The sequence below is a fragment of the Entelurus aequoreus genome, linkage group LG02 (genome assembly GCF_033978785.1).
Source record: "Entelurus aequoreus isolate RoL-2023_Sb linkage group LG02, RoL_Eaeq_v1.1, whole genome shotgun sequence".
Taxonomy (NCBI): Eukaryota; Metazoa; Chordata; class Actinopteri; order Syngnathiformes; family Syngnathidae; genus Entelurus; species Entelurus aequoreus.
In genome coordinates, this window is record NC_084732.1 from 71,047,265 (window position 1) to 71,068,634 (window position 21,370).

At 39.9% G+C, this 21,370-nt stretch overlaps 1 protein-coding gene across 1 annotated transcript in view; it reads right to left on the minus strand.

Moving 5' to 3' along the window:
- Positions 1 to 7,570: 7,570 nt before the first annotated feature.
- The window catches only part of slc39a1 (solute carrier family 39 member 1), a 24,411-nt gene continuing 10,611 nt past the window's right edge, over positions 7,571 to 21,370 (minus strand). Inside the window, exons 3-4 of the mRNA XM_062069045.1 lie at positions 15,586 to 15,888; positions 7,571 to 8,425 (exon numbers count right to left, since the gene is read on the minus strand). Coding sequence (XP_061925029.1) covers positions 8,072 to 8,425; positions 15,586 to 15,888 — 657 coding nt within the window. The 3' untranslated portion in view covers positions 7,571 to 8,071. The remainder of the gene's footprint in view (positions 8,426 to 15,585; positions 15,889 to 21,370) is intronic.

The following is a 21,370-nucleotide window of genomic DNA, read 5'->3' on the forward strand; positions in this document are numbered from 1 at the left end:
TGTTGTCCATCCATCCATTTTCTACCGCTTGTCCCTTTTGGGGTCGCGGGGGGGTGCTGGAGCCTATCTCAGCTGCATTCGGGCGGAAGGCGGGGTACACCGTGGACAAGTCGCCACTTCATCACAGGGCCAGCACAGATAGACAGACAACATTCACACTCACATTCACACATTAGGGCCAACATGCAAACTCCACACAGAAAGATCCCGAGCCTGGGATTGAACTCAGGACTACTCAGGACCTTCGTATTTGATTTGCAAATCCTTTTCAACTTATATTCAATTGACAAGATATTAATGTTCGAACTGGTAAACTTTGTTATTTTATTGCAAATATTAGCTCATTTGGAATTTGATGCCTGCAACATGTTTCAAAAAAGCTGGCACAAGTGGCAAAAAAGACTTATTTGGAACATCCCACAGGTGAACAGGCTAATTGGGAACAGGTGGGTGCCATGATTGGGTATAAAAGCAGCTTCCACGAAATGCTCAGTCATTCACAAACAAGGATGGGGCGAGGGTCACCACTTTGTGAACAAATGCGTGAGCAAATTGTCGAACAGTTTAAGAACAACATTTCTCAACCAGCTATTGCAAGGAATTTAAGAATTCCACCATCTACGGTCCGTAATATCATCAAAAGGTTCAGAGAATCTGGAGAAATCACTGCACGTAAGCAGCTAAGCCCGTGACCTTCGATCCCTCAGGCTGTACTGCATCAAAAAGCGACATCAATGTGTAAAGGATATCACCACATGGGCTCAGGAACACTTCAGAAAACCACTGTCAGTAACTACAATCCGTCGCTACATCTGTAAGTGCAAGTTAAAACTCTTCTATGCAAAGCGAAAGCCATTTATCAACAACACCCAGAAACGCTGCTGGCTTCGCACATTAGTTAATAGTGATTTGTGCGCTAGTTTATGTCAGGATTCTCACTGACAGTTTGGTTATGTTTAGTTTTTTTCTCTGTTTTTGTTTCATTTCCTGCATGTCTCCCCTGAGCGCTTGTTTCCCTCACCCGTACATGATTGGCAGTCTGGCACACCTGGTGGCAATTGCCAATCAGTCTCCTATTTATACCTGCCTCTCCCTCCAGTCAGTGCTGGAGTATTACTAGCTGTATGCTGTGGACTGCTAGCTGTTCCTGTATGCTGAACGCTTTCTTCCTGTTTTCTGGTTCCTGTTTGCTGTCTCATGTTTGCCTGTTTTCTGGTTCGTGTTTTCCTTGCATTTTTTGGACATTAAAATCATGTTTTCCTGCACCAAGCCTGCTATCTCTGCATCTTGAGGTTCGTCACCACTACTTCCTTACAGTTTACAGCTGACAATTAGTGCTCTAGGGACCAGGTAAAGATTAGTGCTCTAGTTGCAAGCTAGCGATTAGCACAGTAGTTGTTGGCTTGCAATCAGTGCTCTGGTTTCCAGCGATTTTTGTAGTAGTTGCCAGCTAGAGATTTGCGCACTAATTGTGCACAAGCTGTTACTACTCTAGTTGCCATATAGCAATTATCGCACCAGTTGCCAGCTAACTTTTATCAGCACTAGACTGTTCCTATTCAAATATCTTAGTAGTGCACAATAACAAGGTACCTTTTTAAGAGCAGTTTCATTTAGAACACAATCACAATGTAATGCAGGATTTACAAACCCCAAAACCAGTGAAGTCGACATGTTGGGTAAATGGTAAATAAAAACAGAATACAATGATTTGCAAATCCTTTTCAACCTATATTCAATTCAATAAACTGCAAAGACAAGACACTTAACATTCGAACTGGAAAACGTAGTTATTTTTTGCAAATATTAGCTCATTTGGAATTTGACGCTTGCAACATGTTTCAAAAAAGCTGGCATAAGTGGCAAAAAAGACTGAGAAAGTTGAGGAATGTTCATCAAACACTTATTTGGAACATCCCACGGGTGAAGAGGCTCATTGGGAACAGGTGGGTGCCATGATTGGGTATAAAAGCAGCTTCCATGAAATGCTCAGTCATTCACAAACAAGGATGGGGCGAGGGTCACCACTTTGTGAACAAGTGTGTGAGAAAATTGTCCAACAGTTTAAGAACAACATTTCTCAACGAGCTATTGCAAGGAATTTAGGGATTTCACCATCCAAGGTCTGTAATATCGTCAAAAGGTTCAAAGAATCTGGAAAAATCACTGCACATAACATTGAATGCCCGTGACCTTGGATCCCTCAAGAGGTACTGCATCAAAAAGCGACATCAGTGTGTAAAGGATATCACCACATGGGCTCAGGAACACTTCAGAAAACCCCTGTCAGTAACTACAGTTTGTCGCCACACCTGTAAGTGCAAGTTAAAACTGTACTATGCAAAGCGAAAACCATTTACAAACCCCGTTTCAATATGAGTTGGGAAATTGTGTTAGATGTAAATATAAACGGAATACAATGATTTGCAAATCATTTTCAACCCATATTCAGTTGAATATGCTACAAAGACAACATATTTGATGTTCAAACTGATAAACTTTTTTTTTTTTGCAAATAATCATTAACTTTGGAATTTGATGCCAGCAACACGTGACAAAGAAGTTGGGAAAGGTGGCAATAAATACTGATAAAGTTGAGGAATGCTCATCAAACACTTATTTGGAACATCCCACAGGTGAACAGGCAAATTGGGAACAGGTGGGTGCCATGATTGGGTATAAAAGTAGATTCCATGAAATGCTCAGTCATTCACAAACAAGGATGGGGCGAGGGTCACCACTTTGTCAACAAATGTGTGAGCAAATTGTTGAACAGTTTAAGAAAAACCTTTCTCAACCAGCTATTGCAAGGAATTTAGGGATTTCACCATCTACGGTCCGTAATATCATCAAATGGTTCAGAGAATCTGGAGAAATCACTGCACGTAAGCAGCTAAGCCCGTGACCTTCGATCCCTCAGGCTGTACTGCATCAACAAGCGACATCAGTGTGTAAAGGATATCACCACATGGGCTCAGGAACACTTCAGAAACCCACTGTCAGTAACTACAGTTGGTCGCTACATCTGTAAGTGCAAGTTAAAACGCTCCTATGCAAGGCGAAAACCGTTTATCAACAACACCCAAAAACGCCAACGGCTTCGCTGGGCCTGAGCTCATCCAAGATGGACTGATACAAAGTGGAAAAGTGTTCTGTGGTCTGACGAGTCCACATTTCAAATTGTTTTTGGAAACTGTGGACGTCGTGTCCTCCGGACCAAAGAGGAAAAGAACCATCCGGATTGTTATAGACGCAAAGTTGAAAAGCCAGCATCTGTGATGGTATGGGGGTGTATTAGTGCCCAAGACATGGGTAACTTACACATCTGTGAAGGTACCATTAATGCTGACAGGTACATACAGGTTTTGGAGCAACATATGTTGCTATCCAAGCAACGTTATCATGGATGCCCCTGCTTATTTCAGCAAGACAATGCCAAGCCACGTGTTACAACAGCTTGGCTTCATAGTAAAAGAGTGCGGGTACTAGACTGGCCTGTCTGTAATCCAGACCTGTCTCCCATTGAAAATGTGTGGCGCATTATGAAGCCTAAAATACCACAACAAAGACCCCCGGACTGTTGAACAACTTAAGCTGTACATCAAGCAAGAATGGGAAAGAATTCCACCTGAAAAGCTTCAAAAATTGGTCTCCTCAGTTCCCAAACGTTTACTGGGTGTTGTTAAAAGGAAAGGCCATGTAACACAGTGGTAAAAATGCCCATGTGCCAACTTTTTTGCAATATGTTGCTGCCATGAAATTCTAAGTTAATGATTATTTGCACACAAAAAAATAAGTTTCTCAGTTCGAACATTAAATATCTTGTCTTTGCTGTGTATTCAATTGAATATAAGTTGAAAAGGATTTGCAAATCATTGTATTTTGTTTTTATTTACGAATTACACAACGTACCAACTTCCACTGGTTTTGGGTTTTGTAAAAGGTATGGGTCCCGCTCCATCTCTCCATTCGAGGTCCTTGAAAGGGAAACAAGGTAAACAGATTAACAAGTGATTGGTTTAATTTGCGTCAACGAACAAATGTGTAAGTCTATATAATATGTAACATTCCTTCTGTATGCTTGCTGATTAACTGTCACATTGGTCATTAAACCCATGGATGCTCAACAAAAGATTACTTGATCATCATTTTTGTACATAAATTTCAACTGAGCTGCGACAAATATAGTATTAGAAATTACACTCATTTGCTACCTCACTTATTACACACAGCTTGCGCAGCTTATAACACCGTATACTGACCTACATTAGATTTATTTTAGCATCTTTAATGGACAACATCTATCAAATATAATACATCTATTTAACATTTCAGCATTGAATTGGTTTTAGCCTGTTACCACATCACTTTTTTTCTGGACACTCCTGATTTATGTAGAAATATACGTCCTATAACTTACATTAAGGTGTAATACATTGAGGTCCTACTTTGTCTTCATTGAGGACAAATATGGACAGGTTTAGAGTAGCTACTCTGCATTTTTGGGGAAGTGGGAGGAATATTTGCCCTCAAAACATTTACTACTACGCATGGGGGCGGTATAGTTCAATTGGTAGAGTGGTCATGCCAGCAACTTGAGGGTTCCAGGTTCGATCCCCGCTTCCGCCATCCTAGTCACTGCTGTTGTGTCCTTGGGCAAGACACTTTACCCACCTGCTCCCAGTGCCACCCACACTGGTTTAAATGTAACTTAGATATTGGGTTTCACTATGTAAAAGCGCGTTGAGTCACTAGAAAAGAGCGCTATATAAATATAATTCAATTCAATTTAAAAAAATGCACGTTAATTGCTGGTATACAATTGGATCCATCCAACTGAGAATATTAAGTGACTAAATATTGAATTATAACATTTATGACGTCACAGCCTTCCTCACTCACCGATGCTTTATTGGAAAAGTGCAAACAGTACAAAACACAAGAAATCCCATATTTTCTCTTCATTGCATTCCTCATAATAAATACATTGTATATATAATACATATATATATATATATATATATATATATATATATATATATATATATATATATATATATATATATATATATATATATATATATATATATATATATATATATATATATACAAAATACACACAGTACATGGCAAAATTTTGGACACACCTTCTCAATTCAATGAGTTTTCTTTATTTTCATGACTATTCACATAGTAGATTGTCACTGAAGGCATCAAAACTATGACACCTGTGAAGTGAAAACCCTTTCAGGTGACTACCTCTTGAAGCTCATCGAGAGAATGCCAAAAGTGTGCAAAGCAGTAATCAGAGCAAAGGGTGGCTATTTTGAAGAAACTAGAATATAAAACGTTTTCAGTTATTTCACCTTTTTTTTCCATCATTCATCGTTTTGATGCCTCCAGTGACAATCTACACTCTAAATAGTCATGAAGATAAAGAAAACGCATTAAATGAGAAGGTGTGTCCAAACTTTTGGCCTTTACTGTATATATATATATATATATACACTACCGTTCAAAAGTTTGGGGTCACATTGAAATGTCCTTATTTTTGAAGGAAAAGCACTGTACTTTTCAATGAAGATAACTTTAAACTAGTCTTAACTTTAAAGAAATACACTGTATACCAGAGATCCTCAACAGGCGGACCGCGGTCCATGTCCGGACCCAGCACGAATTATAGTAAAAAAAAATAAAAAAACATTTTTTTTTATAATTATAATTATTATAAAAAAAATATAATAATTGTATTCATCTTTGAATTATCGCTAGCGCAAGTCAACGTTCTTTGTTGTTTTTAGTCAAATATCTCCACGTTTCGCTTACACTTCTCGTGTCTCACTCACTCCGAGAGACCGAGTGAGAGCGAGAGAACGCCACTCTGATTGGCTGCGGAATCAGCCAATCAGAGTATGGGTTCGCTAACTGTTCACTCGTCAGTCACTGAATGTGAATCAAATCACAATGGCATGCTCCAAGTTGGCTCAGGCTGGTAGAAGAAAGGTGGACAGGGAAAACCGACGTTTCAAGGAAGAATGGACGGAGCAATATGTTTTCATCCTACCTACTGCAAGTACCAACCCAATGTGTCTAATATGCAACAGTACTGTTGCTCTGGTGAAAAGTGACAATCTGAAACGTCACTATCTGAAAGAGCACCGCGAATTTGAAGAGACATTTCCTCATGATTCGGAGCTAAGAAAAAAAGAAATCACCAGGCTGAAAAAGTCATATGAAACATCAAGCAAGATTTTTGTTAAATCTATGACACAACAACAAATAGCAACAGAGTGCTCACTCAGAGTGGCATGGGGTTTTGGGTAAACACAAGAACCCATTCCCTGGTGCAGAAATAATTAAATAATGCTTGACTGAAGTGATGGGTGCCATGTTAGAAGGCAAAGAAAAGGAGGAAATGACAGCTAAAATAAATCAAATCCCACTCTCTGATGCCACAGCTACCAGACGTACTGAAATATTTATTTTATTTCAGTTCTTATTTAATTTTGTTTCAAAGAAAATCTTTAATGTATTTTATTGGATATTTATTTTATTTTTTTTTAATTTTAAGAAAATGTTAAACTACTACCTACCTCCTGCCAGGGGCGCCGCTAGGGATTTTGGGCCCCATGAAAATAATCTTTACAGGGCCCCCTGTATTATAATTTCATCATCATTAGGGGCCTCTCTAGGCCCCCCTCCATCATGGGCCCCTAGAATCCGTCTCCTTTACCCCCCCTTTTCTGCGCCCCTGCCTCCTGCTACTATATAAGTTTGACCAATAATAAACGGACCCAGCCTGTTTCAAAATAACATTTGTGGACCTTCAAGATTTGTACTTGAGGACCCCTGCTCTATACATTGCTAATGTGGTAAATGACTATTCTAGCTGCAAATGTCTGGTTTTTGGTGCAATATCTACATAGGTGTATAGAGGCCCATTTCCAGCAACTATCACTCCAGTGTTCTAAAGGTACAATGTGTTTGCTCATTGGCTCAGAAGGCTAATTGATGATTAGAAAACCCTTGTGCAATCATGTTCACACATCTGAAAACAGTTTCACTCGTTACAGAAGCTACAAAACTGACCTTCCTTTGAGCAGATTGAGTTTCTGGAGCATCACATTTGTGGGGTCAATTAAACGCTCAAAGTGGCCAGAAAAAAAGAACTTTCATCTGAAACTCGACAGTCTATTCTTGTTCTTAGAATTGAAGGCTATTCCACAAAATTGTTTGGGTGACCCCAAACTTTTGAATGGTAGTGTGTGTGTGTGCATATATATATATATATATATATATATATATATATATATATATATATATATATATATATATATATATATATATATATATATATATATATATATATATAAATATAAATCCATATATATGTATATATATACACAGGTGAAACTACAAAAATTTGAATATTGTGTAGAAGTCCATTCATGTCAGCAATTCAGCTTCAAGAATATGAAACTAATATGTGGTATAAACTCATTACAAAGTGAAATACATCAAGCCTTCATTTTCAATAATTTTGATGATCATGGTTTATAGTTTTTAAAAACCCAAATTTTCTGAAATGTTCAAGTCAAGGTTTTTATCAGCTGTAAGTCATAATAATAACAATTCTATCAAAAGAAGGCTTGAAATATATCGAGTTGCATGTTATGAGCCTGTGTCATATATTAGTTTCACATTATGAATGTAATTGCTGGTATAAACAAACCTTGCACGATATTACATTTTTTTCAGTTTTACCTGTATATTGTATCATACTTTTGAGACTACATCATAAAAAGTCTGGGTGGTAAAAAAAAAAAGTACAATCATGGGGTCTTTAATGCTGATTGCATGATATATAATGTATGCTTAACTCCAGTGTTTTAGTCAGGTCAAAGGTCAAAAACGTGACAGGTCTTCTTTTAAAATCTTCCTAAAATAAGACATATTTTCACATCATGTGTTTTTTTGCGAATATATTAAAAATGACAGTGAAATGTTTAAAACAGCAGGCATTCTTAAGTGTGTTCCCTTATAAAGGGTCCAGGGGTAGAAATATGATGACTCAGCCTAAAAATGTGAGGGCGCCCATGATGCTGAAGCCCAGCAGGATGAACAGCACCTTGAGCAGCTGCTTCCCGGGGGAGTTGAGCTCGTGCGGGAGGATCTCCAGAAAGGTGATGTAGATGAACGTGCCCGCTGCGAGGCCCTCCAGAACGCACTGGATCAGTGCCCCGGCCTCCAGTTGGGCCTCCATCACGCTGATGCCGATGGCGATGCCCATAGGCGACATGACGGCAAACACGCCGATGTAGGCGGCCAACCACAGCGGACGGATGGCGCTCTGGACCAGCTTGACTGACAGGCTGAACACGATGACGCTCTTGTGGACCAGGATAGCGATGCAGATTTCCAACACCTGAAAGCATGTAAAGGTGACAGCATGAGGTGTTAATGGTCATGACATCAACATCCATGATGTTTGTGTAGTAGACTAGTCATTACTTTACAATACATGTAGCTGGAGGCTACACTCTATGTATGTTGGGGCTGCACACAACAGCTCCTGTGATCACATGACACACATTTAAGTCTCATGACCACAGGATTTCTCTCTTCTGAAAACTTCTGAGACCTCCAGCTAAGTACCTCATGACTTGAGTGTGCATATACAGGGTTTATACAGGTTTCAAACATCCATGCCACTTAAAAAAAAAAAAAAAATCACGTGTTTGTAGGTTGTATGTATATACCACTGAACTTTCCTCCAGAAGGTCTTATCTTTGTCCATGTGATCTCAGATGAAACAAAAATTGAGCTGTTTGGCCACAATACCCAGAAATATGTTTGGAGGAGAAAAGGTGAGGCCTCTAATCCCAGGAACACCAATTCCTACCGTCAAGCATGGTGGTGGTAGTACTATGCTCTGGGCTTGTTTTGCTGCCAATGGAACTGGTGCTTTACAGAGAGTAAATGGGACAATGAAAAAGGAGGATTACCTCCAAATTCTTCAGGACAACCTAAAATCATTAGCCCGGAGGTTGGGTTTGGGCACAGTTGGGTGTTCCAACAGGACAATGACCCCAAACACATGTCAAAAGTGGTAAAGGAATGGCTAAATCAGGCTAGAATTAAGGTTTTAGAATGGCCTTCCCAAAGTGTGGACAATGCTGAAGAAACAAATCCATGTCAGGAAAACCAAATAATTTAGCTGAACTGCACCAATTTTGTCAAGAAGAGTGGTCAAAAATTCAACCAGAAGCTTGCCAGAAGCTTGTGGATGGCTACCAAAAGCGCCTTATTGCAGTGAAACTTGCCAAGGGACATGTAACCAAATATTAACATTGCAGTATGTATACTTTTGACCCAGCAGATTTGGTTACATTTTCAGTAGACCCATAATATATTCATAATAAATTCATAAAAGAACCAAACTTCATGAATGTTTTTGTGACCAAACAAGTATGTGTTTCTCCTCTATCACAAAAAAAATAAGAGTTGTAGAAATGATTGGAAACTCAGGACAGCCATGACAATATGGTCTCTACAAATGTATGTAAACTTTTGACCACGACTGTATATACTATATTGTCAAAAGTATTTGGTCACCTGCCTTGAATCACATATGAACTTGAAATGCCATCCCATTGCTAACCCATAGAGTTCAATATGATGTCGGTCCACCTTTTGCAGCTATTACAGCTTCAACTCATCTGGGAAGGCTGTCCACAAGGTTGCAGAGTGCCCATCCATCCATCTTCTTCCGCTTATCCGAGGTCGGGTCGCGGGGGCAGCAGCCTAAGCAGGGATGCCCAGACTTCCCTCTCCCCAGCCACTTTGTCCAGCTCCTCCCGGGGGATCCCGAGGCGTTCCCAGGCCAGCCGGGAGACATAGTCTTCCCAACGTGTCCTGGATCTTCCCCGTGGCCTCCAACCGGTCGGACGTGCCCGAAACACCTCCCTAGGGAGGCGTTCGGGTGGCGGAGTGTGTCGATAGCAATTTTCGAGCATTCTTCCAAAAGCGCATTGGTGAGGTCACACACTGATGTTGGTCGAGAAGGCCTGGCTCTCGGTATCCGTTCTAATTCTTCCCAAAGGTGTTCTATTGGGTTCAGGTCAGGACTCTGTGCAGGCCAGTCAAGTTCATCCACACCAGACTCTGTCATCCATGACATCCTATGACAGTTCCAAGCTGGAAATCACTGAGCGGCCCTATCTTTCAAAAATGTTTGTAGAAACAGTCTCCATGCCTAAGTGCTTGATTTTATACACCTGTGGCCGGGCCAAGTGATTACGACACCTGATTCCGATCATTTGGATGGGTGGCCAAATACTTTTGGCAATATATATATATATATATATATATATATATTGCCAAATACTTTTGGCAATATATATATATATATATATATATATATATATATATATATATATATATATACATATATATATATATATATATATATACATATACATATATATATATATATATATATATATATATATATATATATATATATATATATGTATATATATATATATATATATATATATGTATATATATATATATATATATATATGTTTGTTTTTTTTTTAATTTAATTTTTTTTTTTTTTTTTTTTTTGGATTGGCAACACTAAATTGGCCCTAGTGTGTGAATGTGAGTGTGAATGTTGTCTGTCTATCTGTGTTGGCCCTGCCATGAGGTGGCGACTTGTCCAGGGTGTACCCCGCCTTCCGGCCGAATGCAGCTGAGATATGTATATGCATATATGAATATGTATGTTTATATGTATCCAGTATGTGTATGCATGTGTATGTACCAGACGGAACTCCGCAGGCACCGTGTAGGTAGGAGAATGATTTATTGTTCATAAATCAGGCAAAATACAAAAATACAGAAAAGCGTGCCGATTGCACGGGAAGCTAAGGAAATAGCTAATGGGAAAACTTAGCATAGAATCAGGAATCAAAGAGAATACCCACGTAACTAGTTGCATAGCTCAAACAAGACAGCCAGTCTGAGTGTGGCGAAAAGCAGGAATAAATAGCTCTCTGATTAGTGCCCGGGATCAGGTGAGCGTCCTGAACACTAGTCAGAGGCGGGTGAAAATAATCAGCACCCATGGCAACTAAAACACAAACCCAGGGGTGCTGAAAACAGAACTAAGGGATTAAAGCTAAAATAAAACATGATCCGGGCAAGGGATCATGACACTAATATACGTTGCGAGCATACGTGTCCCGCTGCTCCTCCTACAAACCCTCCCGCAGATCCTTACGTGCACATCCCAAAAAGTCTTTGCGTCAGCGTTTACTCATGATGACAAAGAAAAACAAGAAGGTCATGAAAATTGCCCATGTACTAAAATACAATAAAAAAGACAATTTCCATCAAAAACACAGATTTTAAAAATTTAAATTTGATGGTTTAAAGGCCTACTGAAATTTTTTTTTTTTTATTTAAACAGGGATAGCAGATCCATTCTATGTGTAATACTTGATCATTTCGCGATATTGCCATATTTTTGCTGAAAGGATTTAGTAGAGAACGACGACGATAAAGTTCGCAACTTTTGGTCGCTGATAAAAAAAAGCCTTGCCTGTACCAGAAGTAGCGTGACGTCAAAGGAGGAAGGGCTGCTCACATTTCCCCATTGTTTACAATGCAGCGAGCAGCGAGAGAGATTCGGACAGAGAAAGCGACGATTACCCCATTTGAGCGAGGATGAAAGATTCGTGGATGAGGCACGTTAGAGTGAAGGATTACAGTGCAGTGCAGGACGTATCTTTTTTCGCTCTGACCGTAACTTAGGTACAAGGGTTCATTGGATTCCACACTTTCTCCTTTTTCTATTGTGGATCACGGATTTGTATTTTAAACCACCTCGGATACTATATCCTCTTGAAAATGAGAGTCGAGAACGCGAAATGGACATTCACAGTGACTTTTATCTCCACGACAATACATCGGTGAAGCACTTTAGCTACTGAGCTAACGTGATAGCATCGGGCTTAACTGCAGATAGAAACAAAACAAATAAGACCCTGACTGGAAGGATAGACAGAAGATCAACAATACTTTTAAACTCTGGACATGTAACTACACGGTTAATGCTTTCCAGCTTGGCGAAGCTTAACAATGCTGTTGCTAACAACGCCATTGAAGCTAACTTAGCTACGGAACCTCGACAGAGCTATGCTAAAAACATTAGCTCTGCACCTACGCCAGCTCTCATCTGCTCATCACGACCCGTGCTCACCTGCGTTCCAGCGATCGACGGTACGACAAAGGACTTCACCCGATCACCGATGCGGTCGGCGGCCCGGAGACGGAGGAAGTCAAGGTGAGGTCGGCAGCTAGCGCGTCTGCTATCCATCTCAAAGTCCTCCTGGTTGTGTTGCTGTAGTCCGCCGCTAATACACCGATCCCACCTGCAACTTTCTTCTTTGCAGTCTTCATTGTTCATTAAACAAATTTCAAAAGTTTCACCAACACAGATGTCCAGAATACTGTGGAATTTTCTGATGAAAACAGAGCTTTTTGTATTGGATTCAATGGTGTCCGAATACTTCCGTTCCAACGATTGGCGTCACACGCAAACATCATATCGAAACGTTTTCAGCCGGAAGTTTGCCGGGAAATTTAAAATTGCACTTTATAAGTTAACGCGGCCGTATTGGCATGTGTTGCAATGTTAAGATTTCATCATTGATATATAAACTATCAGGCTGCGTGGTCGGTAGTAGTGGGTTTCAGTAGGCCTTTAACTATTTTCTTTTGTTAGTCCTTGCACGTTTCTTTTGTTTATTCTTTCCTTATGGTAGTTTTTTCCAATATTTAGACAAAATGTATAAAAGCATGTTCACTTCGACGTTCTGATTATTTGAACTTTATGTGGGAAATTGTTGTTGATATATAGTTAGAAAAAAAAAGCTGTGATTGGTTAGCTTGTTACAACATAATTTCTAAGGGGTTCACACAGCCCACCTTCACAAACGTATTCTCCTACGATTTTGACGCAAAATGTGTATTTTAAAAGTGACTGTTGCATCAAAATGATTAGTTCCAGCTCCAGGGTTAACGTGGGTGTCGCTATCACTACGACACACAGGAAAACGCATGGAAGACAATTGCAAGTACATAAGTCCCGCCTGCGCACCGAAACAAAGATTGTGATTTGTTCATGAAATTCTACTGTTGAATAAACGTGCTTAGAACGATGCACATAGTGAGACCTCTTGTGTCCTTTTTGAAAGCCAGAGACGGAAACGTGGCAATTTATCGACGACGGAAAAGGTATCGAGTTCATTTTCATTTGTCGTTTTATTAACAATCTGCCCAGGCCTGCAGTAGTATTAAATTGTCTTAATGCCTCTGAACATCTAATTGAATGATTTTTAATGCCATTTAAGGCCTTAAATTTCTCAAAATCTATTTAATGATTTTCAATGCTTTTTAATGACGTGTGGATTTGCTGATATAATACACACACACACACACACACACACACACACACACACACACACACACACACACACACACACACACACACACACACACACACACACACACACACACACACACACACACACACACACACACACACACACACACACACACACACACACACACACACACACACACACACACACACACTTGGCACAACTTTAGATACAGCAAATCCTCGCATATTTGCTATTCTGCATTCATGTTAGCGATGTAACGATATTACAATTTCATATCATAGTTATTGCGCCCCAAATGATCACTGTTATCATTATCATCACTGTTTGATGTGCTCAAAATGTACTTATACATACACAGTGAAATCTTTTAACCAAGTTTTTTTTTTTAATCACAAATAAATTGACACATAATATACTTTTATGGCAGAAGAAACATTAAATATTGTTTTGGCTTCTTAACATGTACATAGTGTATATACCGCCCCCACCCCCCATATTTTTTGTATATATTGTTTTTCAAATCACTTGACATGTATACTGTGTATATGTACATAATTTATTCATTTTTTTAACGTATTTTTTATATACATGTTGCAGGTTATATATATTTTATTATTGAATGTATCAAATGTGATGAATATTTAATGGACCACAATGGAGACAAGCCTTTCGGCTTTTTGTGCCATCCATTTGCCGTTTTAAAGCATTACCGTTACATGGATTCAATTCTTTAAGATGTCAATAAACTTCCCAATCAATCAATCAAACAAACAGATAGTTGTGTTTGTCTGTTTACATTTTTCTATTTCTACAAGTTTTGAGTGTTCACTTGGCTTCATTTGAGGTTTATGTGACGTCACACAAGTTAACTTCCGGTTGTAGACACCTTTGCTCTCTGTCTGTGTAAATAAAGTGGTTAAAAAAAACATGACACCACCGTCTGTGTCGTATTCCTCTGAGTATAGATCAACTAATCTTTGCCAAGAAAGCACAGCGTGTAGGTTCATTGTGCACAACTGAATAGCTTTGTTGCCCAAACACCAAAGTGTTTATATAAGTTTGTATTGGAGTTAGTCGTTTGTTAATGGGGAAATGTGTTAAGGTCTCTTGGTTTCATGTTGGTATTTAAGCTAGCAAGCGAACACGAGTCAGTCCTTGAGTTTATCAAAGTGAGAGTTTCCAACCATGCCTTGCTGTCGTTTCAATTATCACTTTTGACTGTGTTATTATGCATTTTTTTATTTCTTGTTTTGTACAGGCAGGGTTTAATAGCTGAAGTGGCGTCGTTTTTAGTTATGTAGTTAAAATATTGTAATTTTTTAAAAGATCATCAAGACTCTTCTTCCTCCTATCCAGGAGATCGCAAAAAGCCGCTGCCTGACCAGGGCTCAGAAAATCTGCAGAGACTTCTCCCACCCCCACCAAGGACTGTTTTCACTGCTGGACTCTAGAAAGAGGTTCCGCAGCCTCCGTAGCACAACCTCTAAGGTTCTGTAACAGCTTCTTCCCTCAGGCCGTAAGACTCTTGAACGCATCATAATCATCCCCTCAATTCCCCCCAAAAATGGATTAACTCGCTGGAATATAAAGACAATATAACATACATCCATAAACCTGGATGCATATGCAAAAGTGCAATATATTTATCTGTACAGTAATCTATTTATTTATATCTGTACCTTATTGCTTTTTTATCCTGCACTACTATGAGCTAATGCAATGAAATGTTGTTCTTATCTGTACTGTAAAGTTAAAATTTGAATGACAATAAAAAGGAAGTCTAAGTCTAAGTCTTATCTGACACCCTTAGCTGGAATGGTTGGTGCAATGCATACTATTATTACCACTGGAGCCTCCAAAGTCCAATGAATTATGTAAGGAGTTGATGTGAAACTCACCATGAGGGCTGCATGCACATTGAATTTCAAATGGTCCCAAGAATTTGACCCCTGTGGTTTATTTATCATATTAAAAATGGCAAATTTTGATGTTAAGTTCTAAGCCCCTCCCTGCAAATAGCGTGCATGACTTTACTGTAAAAGGGAAGTAACAGAATGTGTGAGAAGAACGCTGTGTAACATTGATACGCTTTAGTGGCCTCTTTTCTTACCTTTGAGTCCGTGTTCTGCAGGCCGATAGCGAGCCCCTCGAAAATCGAGTGAAGCGACAAAGAGAGGAAGAGCATGAAGGAGCGAAAAGGCGAGTGTGCCTGAAAGTCGACGTGGACGTGGTGGCCACTGCTCTCCAGATCCGGACTCGCGGTGTGGCCGTGGCCTCTCCCGGTGCCCTGTATAAGGGGGGCCCTCTCGTCTGCAGTCGCTCTGGCCTCACGACAGTTCAGAACCATCCGTTCCAATATGAGGACAGTGAAGAAGCCGACAGCCATTATGAACTCTGGAAGGGGGAAGTTGGTCTGTGTGACAAAAACAAACAATGAGATTAGTTAAGGGCCAAGAAAAAAACTTGATAGCCACGATAAGCACATATATACATGTCATGACACAGAAACCCCAAGACTTGCAACAGAAGGGGGTGGCCGGTGGCAAAATGGAGCTAAATCAGGGTCCAATTTTTTTTTAACTTTAATATATCTATATATATTGTCAGTGTTTACCATATATTAATTTATTTCTGAGTGTCCACCACAGTTAAAAATTTTGACCGCCACAGTTAAATTATCGTTATCTGTTACACCCTTGTTCATGAACACATTATAATGGGACTGTCTGTGAATGATAGGGACGGCGTGGCGAAGTTGGTAGAGTGGCTGTGCCAGCAATCGGAGTGTTGCTGGTTACTGGGGTTCAATTCCCACCTTCTACCTTCCTAGTCACGTCCGTTGTGTCCTTGGGCAAGACACTTCACCCTTTGCCTCTCATGGCTGCTGGTTAGCGCCTTGCATGGCAGCTCCCGCCATCAGTGTGTGAATGTGTGTGTGAATGGGTAGATGTGGAAATACTGTCAAAGCGCTTTGAGTACCTAATAACAAAAATACATTTTCAACCAAAAATATTCCGTACAATTGACCACTAAATGGTAACACCCGAATAAGTTTTTCAACTTGTTTAAGTCGGGGTCCACTTAAATTGATTCATGATACAGATATATACTATCAGATATATACTATCATCATAATACAGTCATCACACAAGGTAATCACATTGAATTATTTACATTATTTACAATCAGGGGTGTGGAGGGGGGGTGGGGGGGGAGGATATGGACAGCAAGTAGTGGACATAGAGAGAGAGAGAGAGAGAGAGAGAGAGAGAGAGGGAAAGAGAGAGAGAGAGAGAGAGAGAGAGATAGAGAGAGAGATCAGAAGGCATAAGAAAAAGTATCTGCATTTGATTGTTTACATTTGATTATTAGCAATCCGGGGAGGGTGTTAGTTTAGGGTTGTAGCTGCCTGGAGGTGAACTTTTATTGCGGTTTTGAAGGAGGATAGAGATGCCCTTTCTTTTATACCTGTTGGGAGCGCATTCCACATTGATGTGAAAGAAAGAGAATGAGTTAAGACCTTTGTTAGTTCGGAATCTGGGTTCAACGTGGTTAGTGGAGCTCCCCCTGGTGTTGTGGTTATGGCGGTCATTTACGTTAAGGAAGTAGTTTGACATGTACTTCGGTATCAGGGAGGTGTAGTGGATTTTATAGACTAGGCTCAGTGCAAGTTGTTTAACTCTGTCCTCCACCTTGAGCCAGCCCACTTTGGAGAAGTGGGTAGGAGTGAGGTGGGATCTGGGGTGGAGGTCTAGAAGTAACCTGACTAGCTTGTTCTGGGATGTTTGGAGTTTAGATTTGAGGGTTTTGGAGGTGCTAGGGTACCAGGAGGTGCATGCGTAATCGAAAAAGGGTTGAACGAGAGTTCCCGCCAGAATCCTCATGGTGCTTTTGTTGACCAGAGAGGAGATTCTGTAGAGAAATCCCGTTCGTTGGTTAACCTTTTTGATTACCTTGGTTGCCATTTTATCACAGGAAAGGTTAGCCTCTAGAATGGAACCTAGGTAGGTGACCTCATCTTTCCTGGTGATAACAATGTCACCCACTTTTATAGTGAAGTCATTGACTTTCTTAAGGTTGATGTGGGACCCAAACAGGATGGATTCTGTTTTACCCAAGTGTATGGATAGCTTGTTGTCAGCGAGCCAGGTGCAAGTTCTACAGAGCTCAGCACTGAGGATTTTCTCCACCTGTGACTTGTCCTTGTCGGATACCAGCAGGGCAGAGTCATCCGCAAACAAAAACAATTCACAGTCGCATGCCGATGACAAGTCGTTTATGTATATTAGGAACAGTAAAGGTCCCAATATACTGCCTTGGGGGACTCCACAGCTCACCGAGAGGGGTGGGGGGGGGGGGGGGGACACGGTGCCGTTTACCTCTACCACCTGCTCCCTCCCCTCCAAGTAAGATTGCATCCAGCTCCATGAGGTTTTGTTAAATCCGATTGCTCTGAGCGTATCCAACAGTATAGCGTGGTTAACGGTGTCAAAGGCCTTCTGAAGGTCCAGCATGACCATGCCGCAGTATTTGCCCGCGTCCACCTCATGTTTGATGTGGTCGGTCAGATAGAGAAGGCATGTGTCAGTGGAGTGGTTAGTTCAATAAATAGTTGTATGCTTTTCTGCTTATACTTTACCCACATGGTGGCAGTATACAGAGGAGTGCCATAGGCTCTGAATAAGTTTATTTTTACAGCATCCGTACAATAATACAATTTCTTTCTCAGCATTTTGGCTTAGGCATACAGCATACGCCGCTGTCTGTATAGGTCATCATCATCCCCCAATAGGTCAGTAATGATGTGCCCCAGATACTTAGTTTTATCACACTCCCTCAGCACCTGTCCTGACAGATAGAACGAAGGAAAAGAGAGGTCTTTGTCTTCTCTTGTTCTACATATCATGATGACACTCTTTTTGGCATTATATTTCACATCATATTTTAAACCATAATCTGTACATAAATTCAGCAGCTGTTGGAAGCCAGAACTGCTAGGAGACAGGATGGCTAAATCATCCGCATACATAAAATGATTGACCACAGTATTACCAAGTACACATCCTGTTCTACATGTATTGAGCTGTACAGATAGGTCATTCATATACAGATTGAAGAGGGCAGGGGAGAGAATTCCCCCCTGGCGTACCCCGTTCCCAGCCTTAAATGTTGCCGAGCATTTATCGCCCCTTCTGGTCTGCATGCTCTGATTAGCATACCAATATGACAGAATTCTGATGATACTATAAGGGACGCCACTCTCTTTCAGTTTTAAAGACAGTTTCTGATGGTTGACTCTATCAAAAGGCTTTCGACGCGTCAATATAGCCAACTAAACTGAGGAGTTCTTACCTTTATACATATTAGTCACTTTTTTCATTGCATAGATACAAAGGTCAGTACCAACCTTAGTTTTAAAACCAAACTGATTGTCAGCAGTGGTAAGAAAAACGCTTAAGCGGTCTAATAAAATTATCTTAGAAAGTATGCTTGCAAGTGCAATAGGCCTGTAATTATCCATGCTTCCCACCTTACCTGCCTTGTCCTTGATGACCGGCACCAGAGTGACAGCCAGCATGGAGTCAGGCAGCAGCCCGTGTGACATCAGGCCTGTAAAACAGACGGAAAGCAGGACGCTACTCTGGGGCTCGCATGTTTCAGGTGTTCTGCAGTTATACGATCAGGGCCACTGGATTTATTATCAGCTAGCTGGGATATTGCCTGCAGCACCCCACTTACAGTGACTCCAACAGCCTCACAGTTGTGGATGCTGCCTATATCTAAGGGGTCACTTTTAACAAATTAAAAAGTGCAGAATAGTGCTGCCTCCATTTCTCAGCTATGTTATCAGCTCAGCTACACCAGACCTGGGCAAATTAAGGCCCGGGGGCCACATGCGGCCCGTTAAGCTTTTCAATCTGGCCCGCCGGACATTCCAAATAATTTTTTAGATCTTTAAGATGGAAACTAGCTACCATTATGATGTGCATTGATGTTTTCTAATGACCGCAAGTCTTGAACTATACAAAGTATTTCAATGGTTGGAATCTGCACTTATGGATGATATACCAGTTACTATGGTAATCTAATTAGTTACTATGGTAATCTAATTAGTTACTATGGTAATCTATGTCACAGCAGCTCAGACGAGGCACGACGCGTTTCCACAGACGTGGAAGGAGATTTTCACAACAAAGTTCTAAAGCTTAGTGATATATCAGATATATCAGATTGTAGGTGGGTTTATTTTGTACCTTTCGCGTTCATATTTCACTGTTTGTTGCATTTTTGTTGCATTTCACTGATTGTAAAACATGTCGATCGAAAGGGGGTGTGAGATTCATATTTTGTCAATATTCAGTGTTTTACGTTCATAGAAAAAATTTTAAATTCCATTACGTTTTTTCAGGCGGTCTGTCATAACATTTTTAGCATTCAATCAGACATTATTGTGAGGTTTTGTATTAGTGTTCCTAAAAATAGATATACCGGCCCCCAGACACATTTTTTTCTCTAAATGTGGCCCCCGAGTCCAAATAATTGTCCAGGCCTGAGCTACACCCTCAATGTGGATGGCCTCGGTTCAATGTTTTTCATCTCTTTCCAGAATCCACTGATATTGCAGTTAAGGAGTTTCTCAGCCAATGAGTCAGCTCTCATTTCGAGTGACAAATCGAATGGCAGATTTGTACCTAGAATGTGTCAGCTTCTACAATCTAGTACTGGACCTAGTCTAGGTCTGCCAGCCAGAACCCATTCACTGAAAGCCTCCTTAGCCGCAGTGTAATGCACTCGAACATATTTATTCAAGCCTGGCTTCCCACTGGATTTCCTGTTTGTGCATGTAACATAAGGACTGCTAGCCTCACACAGGGTTTTGACAGTATTGTCATACATTGCACAAAGGGATTTTCTATGATTCATATCATTACAGTAAGATTAGTACAAAAAATTGCATCAAGTGGAAGAGACATATTATTTAAAAGTGCATCAGTTCTCCTGTAATAAAACAGCACTTCCTCACTGTGAGTTTAGACCAGTCTAGTTTGGCCCTCAGGCTATTAACCTCCTGGGTCAACTCTGGGAGACTGTCCAACTTAATATCTAATATGAATGGAATATGGTCGCTCATAGAGGCCTCATACACAATCTCCATAGAGCAGGGGTGTCCAAACTTTTTCCAATGAGGGCCGCACACGGAAAAATTTAAGCATGCGGGGGCCATTTTAATATTTTTCATTTTCAAACCTTAACAAAATATATGGATTTTTTTTTTTAACCTTTAGGGCTCCCGGGGACTATAAGGGTCTCAGTCATTAAACTGTTAAAAATAAGTCAAATTACTATTTTTATTTTTTATTTAACGCTTACAGTAAATCTCTATTTAAGGTTTTCTGTCAAAGAAAACTTTGTTTTTTATAGTAAACTGAAATATGCAGTATTTAGTAATTAGAGCCTTAAAAGATCAATAATGCAGGACACCATTGATTTAAAGTCTTTAATATTTTTGAGTAATCACAGTGAAAAGTTAAATAAAATCCTACTAAATATATTTGGGATCCAAAAGGTCCCCCACTCATAAAGTGATACATTTTTATTAGTTTTTTTTTACTTTTAACACTTAAATAACGAGATCAACTTCAGATATATCTGTCGATTTTACGTTTGAACTATTATTTTGTTTGTTTTATGCTCTTTTGTCAATTAAAACTTTGATGTTTTTATATGGCAACCACACAATATATGCAATATTTTTTCCACATAAAACATTTTAAAATTATATTTTTTAAGTAATAATTCATTATAACATAGATTTTTAGTCTTTTTTTTTTTTTTTTTAGCAATGCAAAAAAACAAAAATAAACAAAGACAAAAGAAAAAAAACAGCCTGCATG